This window comes from Artibeus jamaicensis, unplaced genomic scaffold (genome assembly GCF_021234435.1).
Source record: "Artibeus jamaicensis isolate MK-2021 breed Jamaican fruit bat unplaced genomic scaffold, CSHL_Jam_final contig_700, whole genome shotgun sequence".
Lineage (NCBI taxonomy): Eukaryota > Metazoa > Chordata > Mammalia > Chiroptera > Phyllostomidae > Artibeus > Artibeus jamaicensis.
The window spans coordinates 8671294-8687364 of record NW_026521930.1 but is presented as its reverse complement, the minus strand read 5'-3'; the positions used below and the strand labels follow the sequence as shown (position 1 = coordinate 8687364).

Genomic DNA, 16071 nt, shown 5'->3' with positions numbered 1-16071 from the left:
AGCTGCCTGTCACCCTGTCAGTAGCGGCGCAGGTTGCCCTGCTCTCACTATTGGATGACTGGTGGGCGGGAGTCAGTGTATCCACGAGAACTGACAGGAGTCACTAGCATCTGCGTCATTTCTGCTTTGCTTTCCGGAAGTCCCGCCTCCTAGTAGGCGGGCCAAATGAGGCAGCTTCCGAATCATACGAGTGCCCGCGCTGTTGCCATAACTACGGAGCTCCCGTCGTGCCTGGCGGCAACAGGCTCATGGCGCCGAAGGTGCGTCCTCCCTTGCTGCTTGTGCTCTGGATGCTGTCGAGTCCGGCCCAGCTCGGCCCCACAAATGAGAACGGCGGAGGGTGGTGAGCGGCACCGGGAAACCGGGGAGGGGGAAGCACTGCCAGGTGGCTTGGGTCATTGACTGGCTGTACTCACAGGCAACGGCGCGGATCCGGGACATCGGCAGCCGTGGCGGAAGAAGAGCATTGCACAATAGATCGCCTGGCCGACCTCAGCTACACCGAGTTCATTCAGCAGTACGTGAGTCTTCCCACACCTCCCATGCCCGAAAACCTGTTGAGGAGCTCCGTCGCCCTGAATCGATGCTGTTACACCCTTTGCCTGCTGCCTACCAGGCCTTCCCGAGGCCACCTCCCAACGACCTCCTCTTCGAGTGAATGCGTGGGGTTGGCAGTGGGTGAGACCCGACCATGATTCTGCTCTTTCTTCCAGCTACGCCTTCTCTAGACCTGTCATTCTGCTGGGGCTCACGGATAACTCAGTGAGTGCTTATTACTCTCTGGCCAAATTTGGCCCCCATGGGGCCAGACTCTTAAGTCCTCTTTCCCCTACTTCCCCGCAGAGGTTCCGGGCTCTGTGTTCCCGTGAAAGGCTATTGGCCTCATTTGGGAACAACGTCGTGCGCCTGAGCACTGCCAATACCTACTCCTACCAGAAAGGTGAGCTGCCCCACCTCCCTGCCCAGCCTGCTAGCCAGCATCCTGAAGGCAGCATTGATCAGTCCTGACCAGCCCTTTTCCCGCAGTGGACATACTCTTCCAGGATTATGTGGAGCAGCTGCTGCACCCCCAGGATCCCAACTCCCTGGGCAATGGTGAGCACTTGGGTTGGTGGCAGTAGGGTGGAAAGGGGGCACTTGGGAGTGCTCAGGTGCCAGGATCCCTACACCCTCCTGTGTTCTCTTCTGGCAGACACCCTCTACTTCTTTGGGGACAACAATTTCACTGAATGGGCATCACTCTTTCGGCACTACATTCCACCCCCATTCAGTCTCCTGGGTACCACTCCTGCATATAGCTTTGGCATCGCAGGTGGGTGCTTTTAGGATCAAGGGCCTTGGGGGATGGGGCTTGCACTTTAGGTTTTGTCACCGGCTGCTCATAAATGACTCTATAGGAACTGGCTCTGGGGTACCCTTCCACTGGCATGGACCTGGCTTCTCAGAAGTGATCTATGGACGCAAGGTCAGCCCAGGGTGGTAGCTGAGACTTGGGGCTCGCTAATCACAACCCAAAGAATAACCTTGCTGCTCCCGCCCCTAGCGCTGGTTCCTGTATCCCCCTGAGAAGACACCCGAGTTCCACCCCAACAAGACAACTCTGGCCTGGCTCCAGGATACCTACCCCACCCTGACACCGTCTACACGGCCCTTGGAGTGCACTGTCCAGGCTGGTGAGGTCAGTGGCTGGCAGGAGGGAGTCAGCCTGAGTTGGACTGAGGATCACCCACTAATCCCTGTGCCCCACTCCATCCAGGTTCTGTATTTTCCTGACCGATGGTGGCATGCCACATTCAACCTCGACACCAGTGTTTTCATCTCTACTTTCCTCAGCTAGCCAGAGCGGGCAGCTGGCGAGCGCAGTCGCACACCAGCACACACCCCTAAACTGCTCACAGATTTTATTACTGGGACAGTGGTGGCAGCAGCAGCCTCAGCCCAAACCACCCTAGCCTGCTATTTCCAGCCCAGAAAGAAGATGGAGGGAGAGGGGGATGGGAGCTCTCATAGCCTACCAGCAGAACTGATGGAAGACAGGATGGGAACACCAGAGCAGGGATCCAGGTACACAAACTGTGTACAGGGGCTGGGGGCTCCTGCCCCGAGGCTCCCCCCGACCAGGGTGCCGGGCAGTGTGGGATGATTGGCCCTCCCACTTGCCCTGCCTTAGTAGTCCTCCACCCAGCCATTCTCAGAGATGAACGCATCGATGACCTCTTTCATGGCCAGGTTGGGGATGAGCTGTTCCTGGGTCAGAGGGCTCCGGGTCACAGGGTCAAAGTGGCCCACACGCTGCAGTGACAACAGGGTCAGAAGGTACTTGGTGGGCCCGGGCCCTGCCCCCAGCGCCCATGGGCCCTCACCTGCAGGTGCTCCTCAATGTCCTTTCGGTCATAGGTGATGCCGCTAGGTGTGATACATGGCTCCCGCATCAACTCAAAGCTGATTTTGCCACACAGATAGTCAGGGATATCTCGCTTCTGCATCACATGGGGGGAGGACAAGGATCAAGAAGGGGACACCACTCCAGTTCCTACTGCTTGTAGGCCCCAGGCTCAGGGAACACACAACTCACCTTTCTCTTCTCATCTACCTGGGAGAAGAGCTCATCCATGTCTGCTAAGTACTTGTCCTGCAAAGAACCAAGCAGCCATGCATGGGCCAGACATCCCGTCTCCTTTCCCCAGTCACAGACCCAACAGAAGCCAGGGCCACCCCCATGTCTCATGCACACAAACACACAGACCCACACATGGGCTGGGGCACCCTCACGTGCTTGGCCTCGATGCAGGCCTGCTGGGCCCGGATGTGGCCATCATCTTCATCACCCTCGTGGTTCTGCTGACACTCTTCCAGTTCCCTGGAGGTTGACCAGGAGCTGTTCAGAGATGTCTGGCCAGGAAAGGTCAGACTCCACCCCAACCTCAAGCTTATTCAAGTTTTGTTCCCCTGCCTCTTGTTCACTGGGGTTGGCCTTCAATAAACACTTGTGTTCATGACTTATAAAGTGGTGACTTGGTGGGCATGGGGGGATGTCATTCCTAGAGTCTGTCACCACAACCCACCTCTCACGCTCAGCCACAATGAGTCGCGTGAGGTAGGAGTGCAGCTCGTTCTCCTGGTGGATGCGCCGCTCCTCGATGCTATTCCAGCGCTTCTTCTTGGCAATGCGCAAAGCACTGGGGATGTCGTCCCCGAAGTTGAGCCGCTGCTCCTTAGCTAGATTGTAGGCTGGAGGAACAGAGGCTTCAGGTCACCTGGCCAGTCTACCTGTCTGGTCCCAGGTACCCCAATAACCAGTCAGCTTGCAGGCCTACCTCGCTGCAGGTTGGCAATCGCCTCATCATAGCTCTCCATCTCCAACTGGCATTGCCCCAGGAAGAAGTGTGCCTTCACAGACTGCCCATCCAGCTCCAGGGCACGCCGGCAGTCAGCCAGGGCCTGCTCGTGCTGCTGCATCTTCAGGTAGCACAGTGCCCGGTTGGTGTAATATACTGCCACTAGGGGATTCCGGGTCTGGGCACCAAGGCAAGCCAGTCAGCATGAGGGAATGAACTCACCTGCCACCTCTGTCCCAGGCCCTGTTTTGGCTTGGGATCCACAGCTGGAGTCAAAGATATTAAGAGGTTTTACAGCTTCAAATGCCCTGAACCCTGAGGATGGGTAGAGGATGGTGTCCTGGCCCTGATGCCTGCCTGTGCCCACTCGACTCCAGTGAGTTTTGTAAAGGTAAGTTTCCCAAACTTGTGGAGATCAACTTTTGGACCTGGGCCTCCCTGGCCCCTCCCTGGCCCTTAAACTCCCACCGGTCGTAATTCTCCCGCAGCCCGCACTAGGTTCAAGAATCGCGGCCTTGGCATCCTTAAAACAAGACCATCACTGAGTCCTGAGAGCCCAGGTGCCCCTTCCTAGTTGGAGCCAAAACCCTCCGAAGGTTCGAGGAGCGTGGCTGGGCAGGCCCCACCCCCTCCCCTGGCCCGGACGCCGGTTCCCTACCGGGCACGGGTACACTCACGATGGCGCGGCCGTAGCAGGCCGCCGCCTCCGGATACTTGCGGCCCACGAAGAGCCGGTTGCCCTGCTCCTTGAGCTCCTGCGCACTGGGGCTCTTCTCTGGGCTTCCACCAGCGGCGCCCAGCCGCGCGCCGCCTTCCTTCTCCTCTTTGCCCTTCATGGCGCCGCGCGGTACAGCCTGGGCTCCGCTCCCAGACTCCTCTCCCGGCCCGTCCTGCGCCCGCAGCACAAGCTCGCAGCCCGAGCCCGCGATCCGCTCGGGCCCGGTCCAGCGACCCGCCACCGGAACTTCCGGCCGCGTGGGGCGGAGTAAGTGGGACAGATAGACACGAGCAGGTGGGCGAGGCTGCGCTTGCGCCCAACACTCTGCGGGGCGGGGCTGACGCACTTGTGGGCTGGGACCAAACTAACCTCGTTGTAAGTCTGGAGCACCTCCTGGGGCTACCCCGGAAGCTCCGCCCCTCTCATCAGGGAGGTGTCATTCCAGAAGTTAGCCCCGCCCATACCCTGCCGACTCCCACGCCCACCCAAGGCCCCGCCCGAGAAGGCCGGAGCTGTTGGGCAGCCAGTCTGGCGGGCCGCGGACAGGTGGCGTGGACTGGCACGGACCCCCAGTGGCAACTGGAAGCCCTGGGCAGACAGTAGGGCGGTGGGGGCATTGGTAGGGTGGGCAATCCCCATTGCTCAGCCTACCATCACCATCCTACCCCAGGTATCGAGAGGCTTTGCACGAAGCCATCGAGGGCTGAGCACAGAGAAGCATGTGACACCAGACGAGCTGAAACCGCTGCTGGCTTAGAAGCCGGCAGTGAGGGGCTCCCACATAGGGGGAGGAGCCTTGGCTGGCTGACCCGCCCCCTGGCATTGGGGGTGGCCCTTTGCACTATGGGGTAGGGTTTTCTCCAGGGGGTGGTTCCTCGCTTGTGGGGCAGGCCCCTCTGTCGAGGTCCACCACCAGTGACCACCCTACCTAACCCAAGTCTGCTGCAGAAGAGTCACAGTGAGGAGGGCTGACTACATGGGCACGGCAGACAGGACATGTTAGTGTCGTTGTGATATGAACCAATGACCATGTTGGTGACAGAGGTCAGTGGGAATGGCACCCTATACTGAAGTGGTTCTGATACTGGCGGGGTCTGAGTGCTGGTCCTTCACTGCTTCCAGAAGCCCTCATGTCTGCCAGGCCTGCCAGCCCTGCAGTATACTCTCAGGTACTACCTGTTGGTACCTGGGCCAGGTGCAGGGCATGCCACAGCCCAGAGCTGAGGTGAGAGGACTGTTGGTGGGCCAGGAGGGCATCCAGGACTCCAATCAGGGTGGAATGTGCAGATCTGTCCCACAGGGCAGGGTGGCCAGTGCCCCAAGCCCCAAACCCCCTGTGCCCTTCCCTAGGCAATGCGTTAGGGCTGTAGACACCTCGCCCAGTGGCAACAGCACAATGGACTTGGGCTGTGGGGCAGAAGCCGTGCCCCAACCTGCTCCCTGACCTCAGCCCTAGCCCAGCAACCCCTGAGAACACCAGGCTAGCCAAGAAGTACAGGACCCAGGCCAACTAAACTTGGCTGTGGCTTACTCACCTGTCATGTGACTTGTCAGAGCTCAATAAAAGCTTGCTAGACTCATTTGACTATGAGGTTCACAGCCCCTCCCCAAGGGCTCCCACCTCCCACACAGACACGCCTCATACAGGTGCAGAGGAGCAAGGAGGGATCCAGGCTGCCCACAGGAAGAGAAGAGCCCTCATAGTCTGCTCGGTGAGTTGGGGGGTAGGCCAGACCAGCCCCCAGAGCCCCGATACAGCCACTTGGTGCTGTGTAAAATATTTATTTATTCTCCAAAAAGGCTCAGACTGCAAGTCCTGGGGTTGGGGGGGGGGAGAGGCCATGATAGGATCACCTCTGAGGCCACCCTTGGGACCTCCACTGCCCAGCCTGGCCCAGCAGTCCTAACCCCCACCCAGGCCTGGCAGGGGGGCCAGAGCTGGTGTAAGGCTTGGCCTGGACTCTGCAGGCCACAGGGGCCATCTGCCCTCATGGAGAAGCAGTCTTGAGATGTACATTCACAGAAGGTGGACATGCAGGCCATGCCCTAGCCCATGAGGCCCCCAGGAACCCTTCAGGGTGGTGGGGGGACGTGGGCGCCCAGCAGGTCGTAGGCGAAGATGTTCCAGAAGATGGCGAAGAGCAGGAAGGTGCCATAGGCAAGCAGCACCACCCACCAGCCGCACTGGTCCCGGAGGCGCTCCTCATAGCTGCGCAGGATGGTCAGGCCCATGCTGACCCCCACCACTGCACCAGCCAGGTGCGCCATGAAGCTGGGCTGTGGGCCCGAGGCAGGCAGTGGTGGAGAGAAGCGCAGCCACACAGCCCGGCCCACCTCGGAGCTCACTGCAGAGGGAGTTGGCACATGGGAGGTGCCCTGGCCCTGGGCTCAACCCTCCCTCCATCCCCCTGCCCTAACATCCTTCGCCCCTACTTACTGCACACCAGGGCCAGCACCATTCTCAGCAGCTTGTAGGGGCACCTCATCCCAGCCCAGTTCTGATGAGGCATGAGACAGGCCATGAGGCTAGCCTCATGGGCCCCTCCCACACCCGCCCAAGCTGTCTTATTACCATGACGACATTGGCCAGGTGTGCAGAGCACAGGGCGTAGACTCCGCCAGAGCCCCCCACCACAGGGGCCCGCATGTCAGTGATGGAGACAGTCAGGGAACCTGTGAGAAGCAAGGGGACAGCTATGAGGGTGAGGCCTGTCAGTGAGGTAGCCAGGGGCTATGTGCCTGCCTCACCTGCCAGCACGCCAGCCAGGTAGAGTAGGCTGATGCGGAGCAGGCCGTGCACCATCTCCAGGGGCACCCCAATCATTAGCTGTAGGAGCGCGTTGAACCCCAGCTGTTCCAGCCTGGCCATGTGGGGGCAAATGGGTATGAGGGGTGGGAACAGCCATCAGGCCCCCAGCCACAGCCACTTCTAAGTCGGGGTGCCAGAAGTGGGCCCTCACTCACCCGACATGCATGAACATGTAGGTGAGGAAGCGCCAGGCCCGGGCTCGGTGGCCAGGGTGGTATACCAGGGGGCTCTTCATGTACTCAGGGTGGTAGGTCTGCAGCACCCACTTGTTGAGGCGGGCCCCATAGCACAGGAACACGATGATCTAGGAGAAAAGGACATTAGGACTGGGCCAGGTCAGAGACGTGGGTGGTGAACAGGCGGGCAGGCTCACCTGGGCCAGGGTGACCGAGGCCATAAACACAGGGGGTGGGCAGCTGCGGTGCCGGTAGAAGTACCAGTGGCGGTCCACCTCTCGGGGCAAGATCTCATAGGCCACGTAGCGCACAAACCGCTTATAGACACCCAGGCCTGGCTCATCTAGCATCCCATCCTGGGGCAGTGCCCGCTGTCCATTGGCGATGGCCCGTTTAAAACTGCTGGAACGCTTGCTGCTGATCTGGGGGGCGGGGGACATCGTACCACCCTTATGACCTCCATGCCTGCCTGCTCTGCCCAGCTCCTCGCAGGGTCTGAGGGAGGTCCCGCCCCGTGGGAAAGGGAGGGAACAGGAATCACCTGCCCACCCAACTCCAGCCCGTGCACCATGCAGGTCAAGTCCTGGGCCCCCACCCTGCTGCCTACCCACTGTAGCACTGACCAGGTCCACCAGCTCCTGGTAGCAGACCTGGCCCCGCTCGTTGCTCTGGGCCAGGGCCACCAGCATGTCCAGCTTGGCTGGATCCAGGGGCAGCTCATGGCTGTGCACCAAGCCAGTGAAGGTGTCCGCACCGATGAAGCCTGTGTTCTCAGGGTCCAGCTGCTGGGGTGGGGGTGGGGGGTGGGAGGTGGTGCTGGCCAAGGCCTGAGGGTGGACGAGCCCACAGACCTAAGGGCTGCAGCAAGCCAGCTGGAAACAGTCTCCCAACACCCTTGGGCTAGATCCCTGTGCCCACATGGTTCTAGGAGCTGTCAGGGAACCTTCGCCTGGGTCCCAAGCCTCCAGTGGGCTCCCTACCTCATTTTGGCTCTGCCCATCCTGAAAGGGTAGGGCTATGGTCTGAGGACAGTCACCCTCCTTCCTGCTCCTCCCCAGGCGCCCTGGCCTGGCTCACCCTCTCCGGTGGGGTCTCAGGCTACGGGCCAAGGTCATGCAGGAAGAGGTTTGAGGAGTGGACATGAGCGGGGCAGGGAGGCGGGGGCTGGGCTGGGGCTCTGGGAGATCCGTTTGCTCAGTCGAACCCAACCGTGGAGGGGCGCGGCAGGGGCGGTGCCTGCACCCCTCTTCCCCCAACGCACCTGCTCCTGAATAAGCTGCAGCAGCGAGCTTCTGTCCATAGAGCCGGGGCCGGGGGCCGGGGGGTCGACGGCCACGGCCGGGAGGGGCTGCTCTGCGGATGACTCCGCTCCGCCCCGGCCCATGCGCTCCGCCCGCTCCGCCTGGTGCCGCGTCACGGAGTTGCCCGCCCCCGCCGCACGCGTGGCCGAAACACAGGCGTGCCCTGCACGCGGACAGACGCACTCCCAGGATGGGGACAAATCAGCCAGAGCGCCCTGTTCCCCTCACGTACTCACCACATCCCAGTTCCCCCAATCCTGACCCCGCCTCTGGAGGCATAGTTGCTCCTCCTGAAGGGACGGCAGCTGGGAAACAGCCACAGGCGGCATGCAAGCCCCTCCTGCGCACGCCCCTTCTCCTGGAGTTGAGGCTTCAGCACCCACGCCATCTCTTTGGGGAAGCCCCTGCCTGCCACACATGCTGGTCCATCTGCCGTTGGGCAGCTAAAAAGGTGCCAGGGCCCCACCTATGGGTGCCAAGGCCGATAGGGCAATCAGCCAAGGGTGGAGGAGGTCCCTGCAGCCACAATGCTGGCCAGTGACAGCGGGGGCTACAGCCCCACGAGGGCACTGCAGGGCCCAGGCAGAACCCTGGGTATTGGGGCACAGACCCCGAGGGGCCCTATTTCCTGGAATGAGCAGGTGGACCCCTTCAACAGAGGATACAGTCTAGGGATGTTACCACAGCAACCCTTCCACTGCTACTCAGAAGCCCAGAACTATGGAACCATCAATCCTGGCAGCTAGGCCTCAGGAGGATAGAGGCCCAAAGAGCAAGCACAACACCTCAGCAGCTGTGAGGATGGCAGGATGCTGGAGGTACGAAAGTCTGACCCCAGACCTTTCACCCCTGTAGGGTATGGAGCCCCACCCCTGCCTCTAAGAAACAGCACTTTGGTGGCTCCAGGAAAGACCCTCCTGTGGAAGGGGCTGTCCTGCAGGGAATGCCCGGTGGCCGGAGGGGCACCTGTCCGGGTAGCCAGGGTTTTCCACCCAGTTCTCTCACGGGCTGTCTGCTCCAGGCGCCTCGACAATAGCAAAATAAGCACCTGGGACAGATGTTGAAACATAAACCTGAGTAGCACCCCTTCCTCACCAAGGGTTTTGTCCCTCTCCCCTTAGGTTGGGGCCCCTTATTGACCCCAGGCAGCGCGACTGAGGCCCGTGGTCAGTGTGAGGAAGGACCGGGCAGCTCCTCCACACTGGCAGATACCCCCCACACAGGGAGCAAGGCGTTTTGGCACATGTCAGCATCCCAGACCCTCCCCCCAGCTCAGGTAGGCCGCCAGGGTAGACGCTGGGGCTTGGGGAAGAGGCAGGCATCAGGAGGCCCTTGGGAATCAGGGCCCCTCAAGAAAGCATGGACCTTGGTGTGGAGGCTCCCAGGCTGCAGCTGGCCCACTGCTGGACCTCATAGGGGACCTGGAGGGGGGCTGTGGGGGCGAGGAGTGAAGTTTCCTGTCTACGCCGAAATAAAGGACATGACTGAAGAAAAGCCGCCTTCAGAAAGTATGGTCCAAGATGGAAAAGACTTAAGTTTAATCAGGAAATCCACCCTCACATCTTCCACAAGGGGTGCAGCCCTGAACCAGTCTTCCAGGGGCAGGGGGAGGGACCAGCCACTTCCTGCCCACACCTCCTTTGGCTCAAAGCTCTGCCCTCTGACCCCCCTCATACCCACTGGCTGCCTGGGACCAGGAAGGGTGGAGCCCTGAGAATTCAGGTCTGAGGTCACTGGCTTCCTCACCTCAGTCTCTACACACCACGCCCACAAAGGCACCTGGGAGCCCACCGTTGGGGCTGGGCAGTGGGCAGTCTGCCCTCAGAAACGTTTAGACAGAAGGAAACACTTCGAGGTGGCCCAACATCAGCACCCCGGGGCCCTGAGACCAGACTGCAGGGTACCAGGGCCTCATCGGCTCTTCACCAGGACCCTGTAGAGTGAAAAGCTGAGGACGGCAGCAACAGCAGCCCCGACAGCCCCCAGTGTCAGCCGGAGCCAGAAGGAGGTGGGGTGCAGCTCCCCATGGACCAGGTACCTGCAGGAGAGAGGTGCTGGCTGGAGACACACTCAGGGTACTGCCTAGATGCTTGCTGCTATACCCTCTCACCCCTCACCTCCTGGAAGGTCACAGAGCTCCACAGAGCTGCTCCCTGTCAGTGGCCAGCACAGCAGAACCACGGGGCAGCTGTTGAGACCAGGCCCCAGAGGGCCCTGCCATGGCATCAGCACCCCACCCAAGCCCACCCTGCAACCCTGGCTGACTCCACAGCTGTTTCCCTCTCCTGGGGCCAGAGACCGTTGGTGCCCTGGGACAGGCCTCCCACTGCAGGGGCTGTTCTGCTGGTACCCACGGGAAGGAGGCCATGGTAGCAAGCTGGGTGAAGATAGCTGTGTTGGGCTCTCCTGGGCTGGCACAGGAGAACACAGTGGGGGCGGGCAGCCGGTGCCTGCGGCAAAACTCAGCTGGAGATAGGCTAGGCAGTGAGACACCCTGAGGCAGGTCAGCCTTGGAGGAGACGAAGAGGCAGGGCGTCTGCCCATCCATGTAATAGCGCTGTGTGAGGAGAGGCCATATGAAGCACAGTCCCAAGGAAGGCAATGTGAGGGTGCTGGGGGACCCCTACCCACAGCCACGCTGTCCACAGGACCCTGGGGTAGGTGGGGGCTTGCCTTGTAGACACGGGTACACAGCACAAAGGACTGGAGGTCACTGCCATCAAACATCAAGCAGGCGACATCGCAGGTGGCATCAATTGCGGTAGACAGCAGGCTGTCTGCGTCCACTTCACATAGCTGGACAAAGGGTGGCCTCAGGGGCAGGCCAGGGGCTCCGTTCCCCAGGCTGCACGGGGCTGGACCTGCCCACGTGTACCTGGGGTCCACCCAGATACCCCCCTCCCAGCACTCACTATGAGGTACTTCTCCTGCCCGTTGGCTCGCACCGTGTTGATGGCGTAGACAGCAGGCCTCCTATGGAGCTGCCCAGGGTCCTGATGCTGAGGAGGGAGCTGCCTGAGGCTCACTGGCCCCGATGCTACCCAAGCCCTAACCCAAGAGGCCCTAGATGGGAGCTGGGCCCCTCACCCAGCACACGGTGAAGCTCACCGCTAGGCCACGGCCGAGGAAGGCCTGCAGGAAGGCAGATTTGCCCACTCCTTGGGCCCCCACCACCTTGCAAAGGAGGACGTTCCTCTGCGTCTGTCCCTTCTCCTGGTCCAGTTTCTTCTCACGGGTTACTGTGGGTAGGTGGGAAGGATAAATGAGAGTGAGGGGCTGCCAGGGAGGAGCTGGGCCAGGACATTGTGAGGGTGGGTGCCCACCTGTGATGGCGTGGGCCTGGGAGTCCTGCTTGCAGAGGGTGGGGTAGCCCAGGTAGCCAAGGTACTCCAGACAGCGCCGCACATCCAGGTAAGTCACCAGGCTAGGGCATTGCGAAGGGGGGGGGAGCAACATCACAAGAGGGCAACATTGTTTGGCGAGTGGGGGCAGGTGGGGGCAGCACTTACGTCCACTTGCAGAGGTACCCATGCAAGGGCAGCCGGCCTGCTTCAGCTGGGACTTCTTGCAGGAGCTGAGGGCCCCAGGGGGCTACTGGGAACACACTGAACAGGCCCTCCAGCTCCTCTGGCGACAGGGCACCATCATGGTCCTGCAGGCAGAGAGGCTGCAGTGACAATGGCTGGGGGCCAGGATGGGAAACCAGGACAAGCAGCACAGTAGGGTGACAGCGCCCTCACCTGGTCATGCTTCTCAAACACCCTCTGCACAAACTGGTAGCCAAAGTGGTTGAGCTCCGTGCTGCAGCCAGGGGGCACGTTGAGCCTGTAGGGTGGCCGTGGGGTTGCTGCTGTGCTCTGCACACCTCCCACCTATGTGGGCTGGACCCTCCCTACAAGCTGGACTGAGCCCCCAAGTTCCTGCACCCCTCTCCTTAGGCTGAACACCACAGTGGAGAAGCAGGCAGGGACATGGTTGGGGCCAGGCCCCACTGGCTCAGCATGAGCCCTACTTTACCTGCCCACAGGCCATCCTATGCCTGAGCAAGGGCTCCAACCCCACCCTGGCACCATCGGACAAGAAGAGCCCCCACCACCACTCACGGAGGAGAGAGGTAGTCAGTGGACAGCTCGAGCGTGTCGTCATAGCCAAAGCGCCGCAGGATGGTCCACGTGGTCTCGTGGCGGCCGCGCTGGATGAAGAGTGTATTCAGGAAGAGAAAGCCTGCTCAGAAAGGGGCAGAGAGGGTGGCAGTGGGTACTACCCAAGGCCCTCCCCACACTGCGGGGACAGGCAGGGTGCCAGGCCTCACCGTCCAGGGTCAGCCGGTCATCCCGTACGCCTCCTGCCACGTGCTTGCGCACCACCATCTTCACATCCTCTAGGGCCTGCGGGGCCAGGGGATGCCCAAAACAGGATTTCTGCCTCCGAGACAGAGTTGCTGTTAGTCAGCCAGCCACACCATTGACTGCCTGGCCTGGTCGTTAATGGCATAGAGCGTGGCTGAAGTCCACCAGGAGGTGGATGGGGGCCCTACCTGGAAAGCATTGAGCTCCTCATCACTGAGTGCCTGGTCCAGATCCTGGTCCGAGAGCCTGAAGATGCGCGTGAGAGCCTGGGTGCACGTAGGCCTCAACTGTGGGGACAGCCAGCTCAGCACCTCCCCTTACTTCCACCGGTCGGCCCCCCCCATCCTTGTCGGCCGCTCACCTGCTTGGTCTCGGGGTCATAAAGTGGAGCTGTGGGGTGCAGCACAGCCTTCTGGGCATAGTAGAACAGCTCTGAGATGTTCCTCAGATTCTTGGCTGAGCACTGGGAGCCACCAGGATGGACTCAGAGAGGCGCCCAACACCAGGAGACTCAAAGGGGCCCCAACAAAGATGCAGGCAGAGGTGGTCAGCAGCCCCCACCCAAAAAAAGCCCTCGAAAAGACAGCCTGTCTGTCCCAATGGCCCAGGCTGCAAGCACCAAGTGCCCACTGGAGGGCCTGGCGCTGCCCCTTCTCTTTCCCATCACGGTCCCCCCTGCCAGCCCTGCCGTGCATGCCTGCTCACCTCCACGCAGGTCTCGATCTCCGGGAACTGGCTCATGATAGGCAGCACAGCCTCCATGGAGCTTCCTGGCCGCAGGTCGGACTTGTTGCCCACCAGGATGATGGGGACCCTGGAGGGAGGCCCATGGTCATCTAGGATGAGGGAGCTGGAGAAAAGTCCCCCTGGGCCCTACTCATTACCTGGGCCCCTTCTCAGTCCCTCCATTCACCAGTGGGATCCATTTGGTTCGGATCTGAAAGGCAAGGGCTGGCATGAGGTAAAGGGGCTTGCCCAGCCCACAGCTCCTGGACGGAACTTGAGCCTACCCGAGGGAGATGGAGGGAAGTCGAGGCCCACGGAGGGCCAAAGTCACAGCCACTGGGAACAGGCAAAGAGTGCAGCTGACAGGTATGACCTCGTCTGATCCTAGCAATTCCCAAATACCTGAACAGGACCAGGGTCAGCAGCTCACAATAGCCCCTTCTGCAAGCCCAAGTGGCTCAGACTCCTGGCTGTCCGCACTTTCTGCAGGCAGATGGGGTTACAGGGGGGGCTCCCCGGGGAAGCTGTGGGGCCCTGACCACAAGCCCCCAGCATCCACAGTGGCTCCAGGAGGCTCCTTGACACACTAGTTAGAGATGAGGTTGGCTGTGGGTGGGTTGCCCCGGAGCCTGCATCAGCTGGGCATCTGTCCGGGTTCTGTGCCGGGTACAAGCAGATGACCACGCTGGGCACCAATTGCAGGGACCCAGGACAAACAGGCACTCTTGCTCACCTTCTCGATGGTGACCTCCTTAGACACATCGTACACCACACACACCACATTTGCCTGCAGGGGAGGGAGCGTGGCACAGCATTACCAGAGGCTTCCTGTCCACACCACCCTGGCACTCACAGGCAGGGCAGGGCCCAGATACGAGGAAGCCATCTTCACCGGTACTCCTCAGCCAGTGCTCCTTGGCACTGTCACTGGGACTGGTGGTCTGCTGTGCAAAGCTCAGACAAGCCCTTCCCTGCTTACTTCCAGGTCCCAGCACTGCAACTTTGGTCTGTGAGTCCCCTAAAGGGCTCAGGACAGACACAAAAACTTGGCACACCAGCTCTGGCCTTGATCATGTACTTCTATGTCACTGTGGCCACAGAAGATGAAGAGCACAACAGTACGACAGGCGACGGTGGCAAGAAGGCTGCTCCTCAGTAGCTATGGCCCAAACCCTTGCCCAGTGGCACCCCTTGGACACAGTGGAAGCTGCAGAGGCACGGGGCAAGGCTGCAGATGCAGCTTCCTCCCAGTGTCTTGGCTCGGGCACATGTCCTCCTGGTGACAGGTGAACAGGGGCTGCACAGCCTGCAGACCTGGACACCGCACTGTAGTCCAAAGCCCAGGGCAGCAGACTACACTAAAAGGTGGGGCGGGTAGATGGCCGGTGCACAGAAGTGTTCAAGGGGTCATCCTGAAGGATAATGAGATCTGTCCCCCAGTGTCCACTGAAAGAATGAATGCTGGGTGGAGAGAGCTATGGGGTTGGCCAGCCGTGTGGGTAGGAGGGAGGGATGGTCCCTTTTCTCCCCAACTCCTAGCAGGGTATATCACAGGAACCCCAAAGGCTCAGTACTGAGAGACAGAAGAATTATGGAGGCTGCGGAGCCCTGAGCAATTTAATCCAATCCCACAGAGAGAGAAGCAGGATCAGACTTACGCAGCAGACCACCCCCAGGGCATGAGCACGGAACCCCTCCCTCCTTTCCCTGGCACCCTCTCCCTGAGCCCTCTGAACACACTGTACCTTGTGAATCTCGTCCTGGAGTTCCTCCACTGTCTGCTCAGCTTCTGGATGGAAGAAGATGACACTGCAGACCTCCTGCCCGAAATGCGGCTGCTGGGCAGAACCCTGAGGTGGGGCTGGGCGGGGGCGGGGGCTCTACCTGAAGAATCCACGATGTGAGTGGGCACCTTCTCTGGGGTGACGTCCGCGGGAATAGTGATCTCTTCTGCTCGGGGTGGGACCTGAAGCAGACCCGCCTGTGAGGGTGATCCGCGGAGGTCCGCCCCTTCCCCTGCGCAACCACGAGAGGGGAGCTGAGCACCACCATCCTCACCTCTTCGGGGAACTCCTCGCTCACCAGCGACAGGATCAGGGACGTCTTCCCCACCTGGGCTGCGCGGGGTAACAGGTCAGCCCTCAGCCAAGGTCGCGGCACCCCCATACGCTAGGCCCAGCCCCACTCCCGGCGCGTACCCTCGCGCAGCCCCGCCCCCAGTGCCTACCCTCGCCCAACAGCAGGATGCGCACGTCCCGTTTCATGGCAGCCCACAAAACCGGCAGCCCGACCCCTGCCCCAGCCCCGACTCCCGGGAGCCCGGTCAAGGTTCTCCGCCCGCGCTCTCCTCAAGCCCGCACTTCCGGCCTCATCCTCAGGCAGCACCAGCGAGTCTAGAGGGCCAGAGCGGCCGAACTACGCCGTGGCGCCGCTGTGTGGGCACGCGGGGAACTGCCCCCGCCCCCTGCACTGGACAGAAGGGCGGAGCCATGGAATGGGGTGCCACGCTGCTCCATCAGCTTTCTGCTGGACCAGGACTAGCTCACGGCGCAGGATAGCCCTAGCAGGTGGACAGGCCAGGGCCTCAGTTCTTGGCAGGGAGCAGGGGGGGTTGGGGCAGCGGCTGAGCTCCAGCCAGGAAGGAGAACCAGGTT

The 16071-nt window shown here is 61.1% G+C and overlaps 4 protein-coding genes across 15 annotated transcripts; 1 reads left to right on the top strand and 3 right to left on the bottom strand.

Annotated features, from left to right (window-relative positions):
- The first annotated feature begins 79 nt into the window (after positions 1-79).
- On the top strand, positions 80-2999 carry JMJD8 (jumonji domain containing 8). 3 transcript variants are annotated; one of them, XM_053671648.1, is made up of 9 exons: positions 80-260; positions 419-517; positions 714-762; positions 844-940; positions 1027-1095; positions 1193-1312; positions 1398-1465; positions 1544-1678; positions 1757-2999. In XM_053671648.1, the coding sequence occupies exons 1-9, from the start codon at positions 166-168 to the stop codon at positions 1835-1837; spliced, it is 813 nt and encodes a 270-aa protein (XP_053527623.1). In that variant the 5' UTR covers positions 80-165; the 3' UTR covers positions 1838-2999. The 3 variants fall into 3 exon arrangements, with proteins under 3 accessions (XP_053527623.1, XP_037013169.2, XP_037013170.2); XM_037157274.2 differs by having other exon boundaries at positions 96-343; XM_037157275.2 differs by lacking the exon at positions 714-762 and having other exon boundaries at positions 168-260.
- STUB1 (STIP1 homology and U-box containing protein 1) lies at positions 1885-4324 on the bottom strand. Its single transcript, XM_037157273.2, has 7 exons — positions 4016-4324; positions 3318-3516; positions 3066-3231; positions 2773-2860; positions 2576-2632; positions 2364-2480; positions 1885-2292 (listed from the first exon to the last, which is right to left on the bottom strand). Exons 1-7 carry the CDS (start codon positions 4172-4174, stop codon positions 2167-2169), a joined length of 912 nt encoding a protein of 303 aa, XP_037013168.1. The 5' UTR covers positions 4175-4324; the 3' UTR covers positions 1885-2166.
- A 1511-nt stretch (positions 4325-5835) lies between these two features.
- On the bottom strand, positions 5836-9765 carry RHBDL1 (rhomboid like 1). Of its 4 annotated transcripts, none has more exons than XM_037157185.2 (8): positions 8303-9765; positions 7665-7826; positions 7239-7463; positions 7021-7169; positions 6805-6917; positions 6629-6729; positions 6494-6554; positions 5836-6265 (listed from the first exon to the last, which is right to left on the bottom strand). In XM_037157185.2, exons 1-8 carry the CDS (start codon positions 8423-8425, stop codon positions 6045-6047), a joined length of 1155 nt encoding a protein of 384 aa, XP_037013080.1. In that variant the 5' UTR covers positions 8426-9765; the 3' UTR covers positions 5836-6044. The 4 variants fall into 4 exon arrangements, with proteins under 4 accessions (XP_037013080.1, XP_037013078.1, XP_037013079.1 ...); XM_037157183.2 differs by having other exon boundaries at positions 6040-6401; XM_037157184.2 differs by having other exon boundaries at positions 6040-6401; positions 7665-7823.
- Positions 9766-9851: 86 nt separating this feature from the next.
- RHOT2 (ras homolog family member T2) lies at positions 9852-15801 on the bottom strand. Of its 7 annotated transcripts, none has more exons than XM_037157175.2 (19): positions 15645-15800; positions 15476-15534; positions 15302-15383; positions 15163-15206; positions 14151-14204; positions 13576-13628; positions 13397-13505; positions 13053-13154; positions 12880-12978; positions 12655-12763; positions 12446-12566; positions 12083-12167; positions 11852-11994; positions 11666-11766; positions 11451-11581; positions 11255-11341; positions 11016-11138; positions 10693-10899; positions 9852-10380 (listed from the first exon to the last, which is right to left on the bottom strand). In XM_037157175.2, the coding sequence occupies exons 1-19, from the start codon at positions 15679-15681 to the stop codon at positions 10174-10176; spliced, it is 1953 nt and encodes a 650-aa protein (XP_037013070.2). In that variant the 5' UTR covers positions 15682-15800; the 3' UTR covers positions 9852-10173. The 7 variants fall into 7 exon arrangements, with proteins under 7 accessions (XP_037013070.2, XP_037013071.2, XP_037013074.2 ...); XM_037157176.2 differs by having other exon boundaries at positions 12655-12730; XM_037157179.2 differs by having other exon boundaries at positions 10697-10899; positions 15645-15799.
- Positions 15802-16071: the final 270 nt, after the last annotated feature.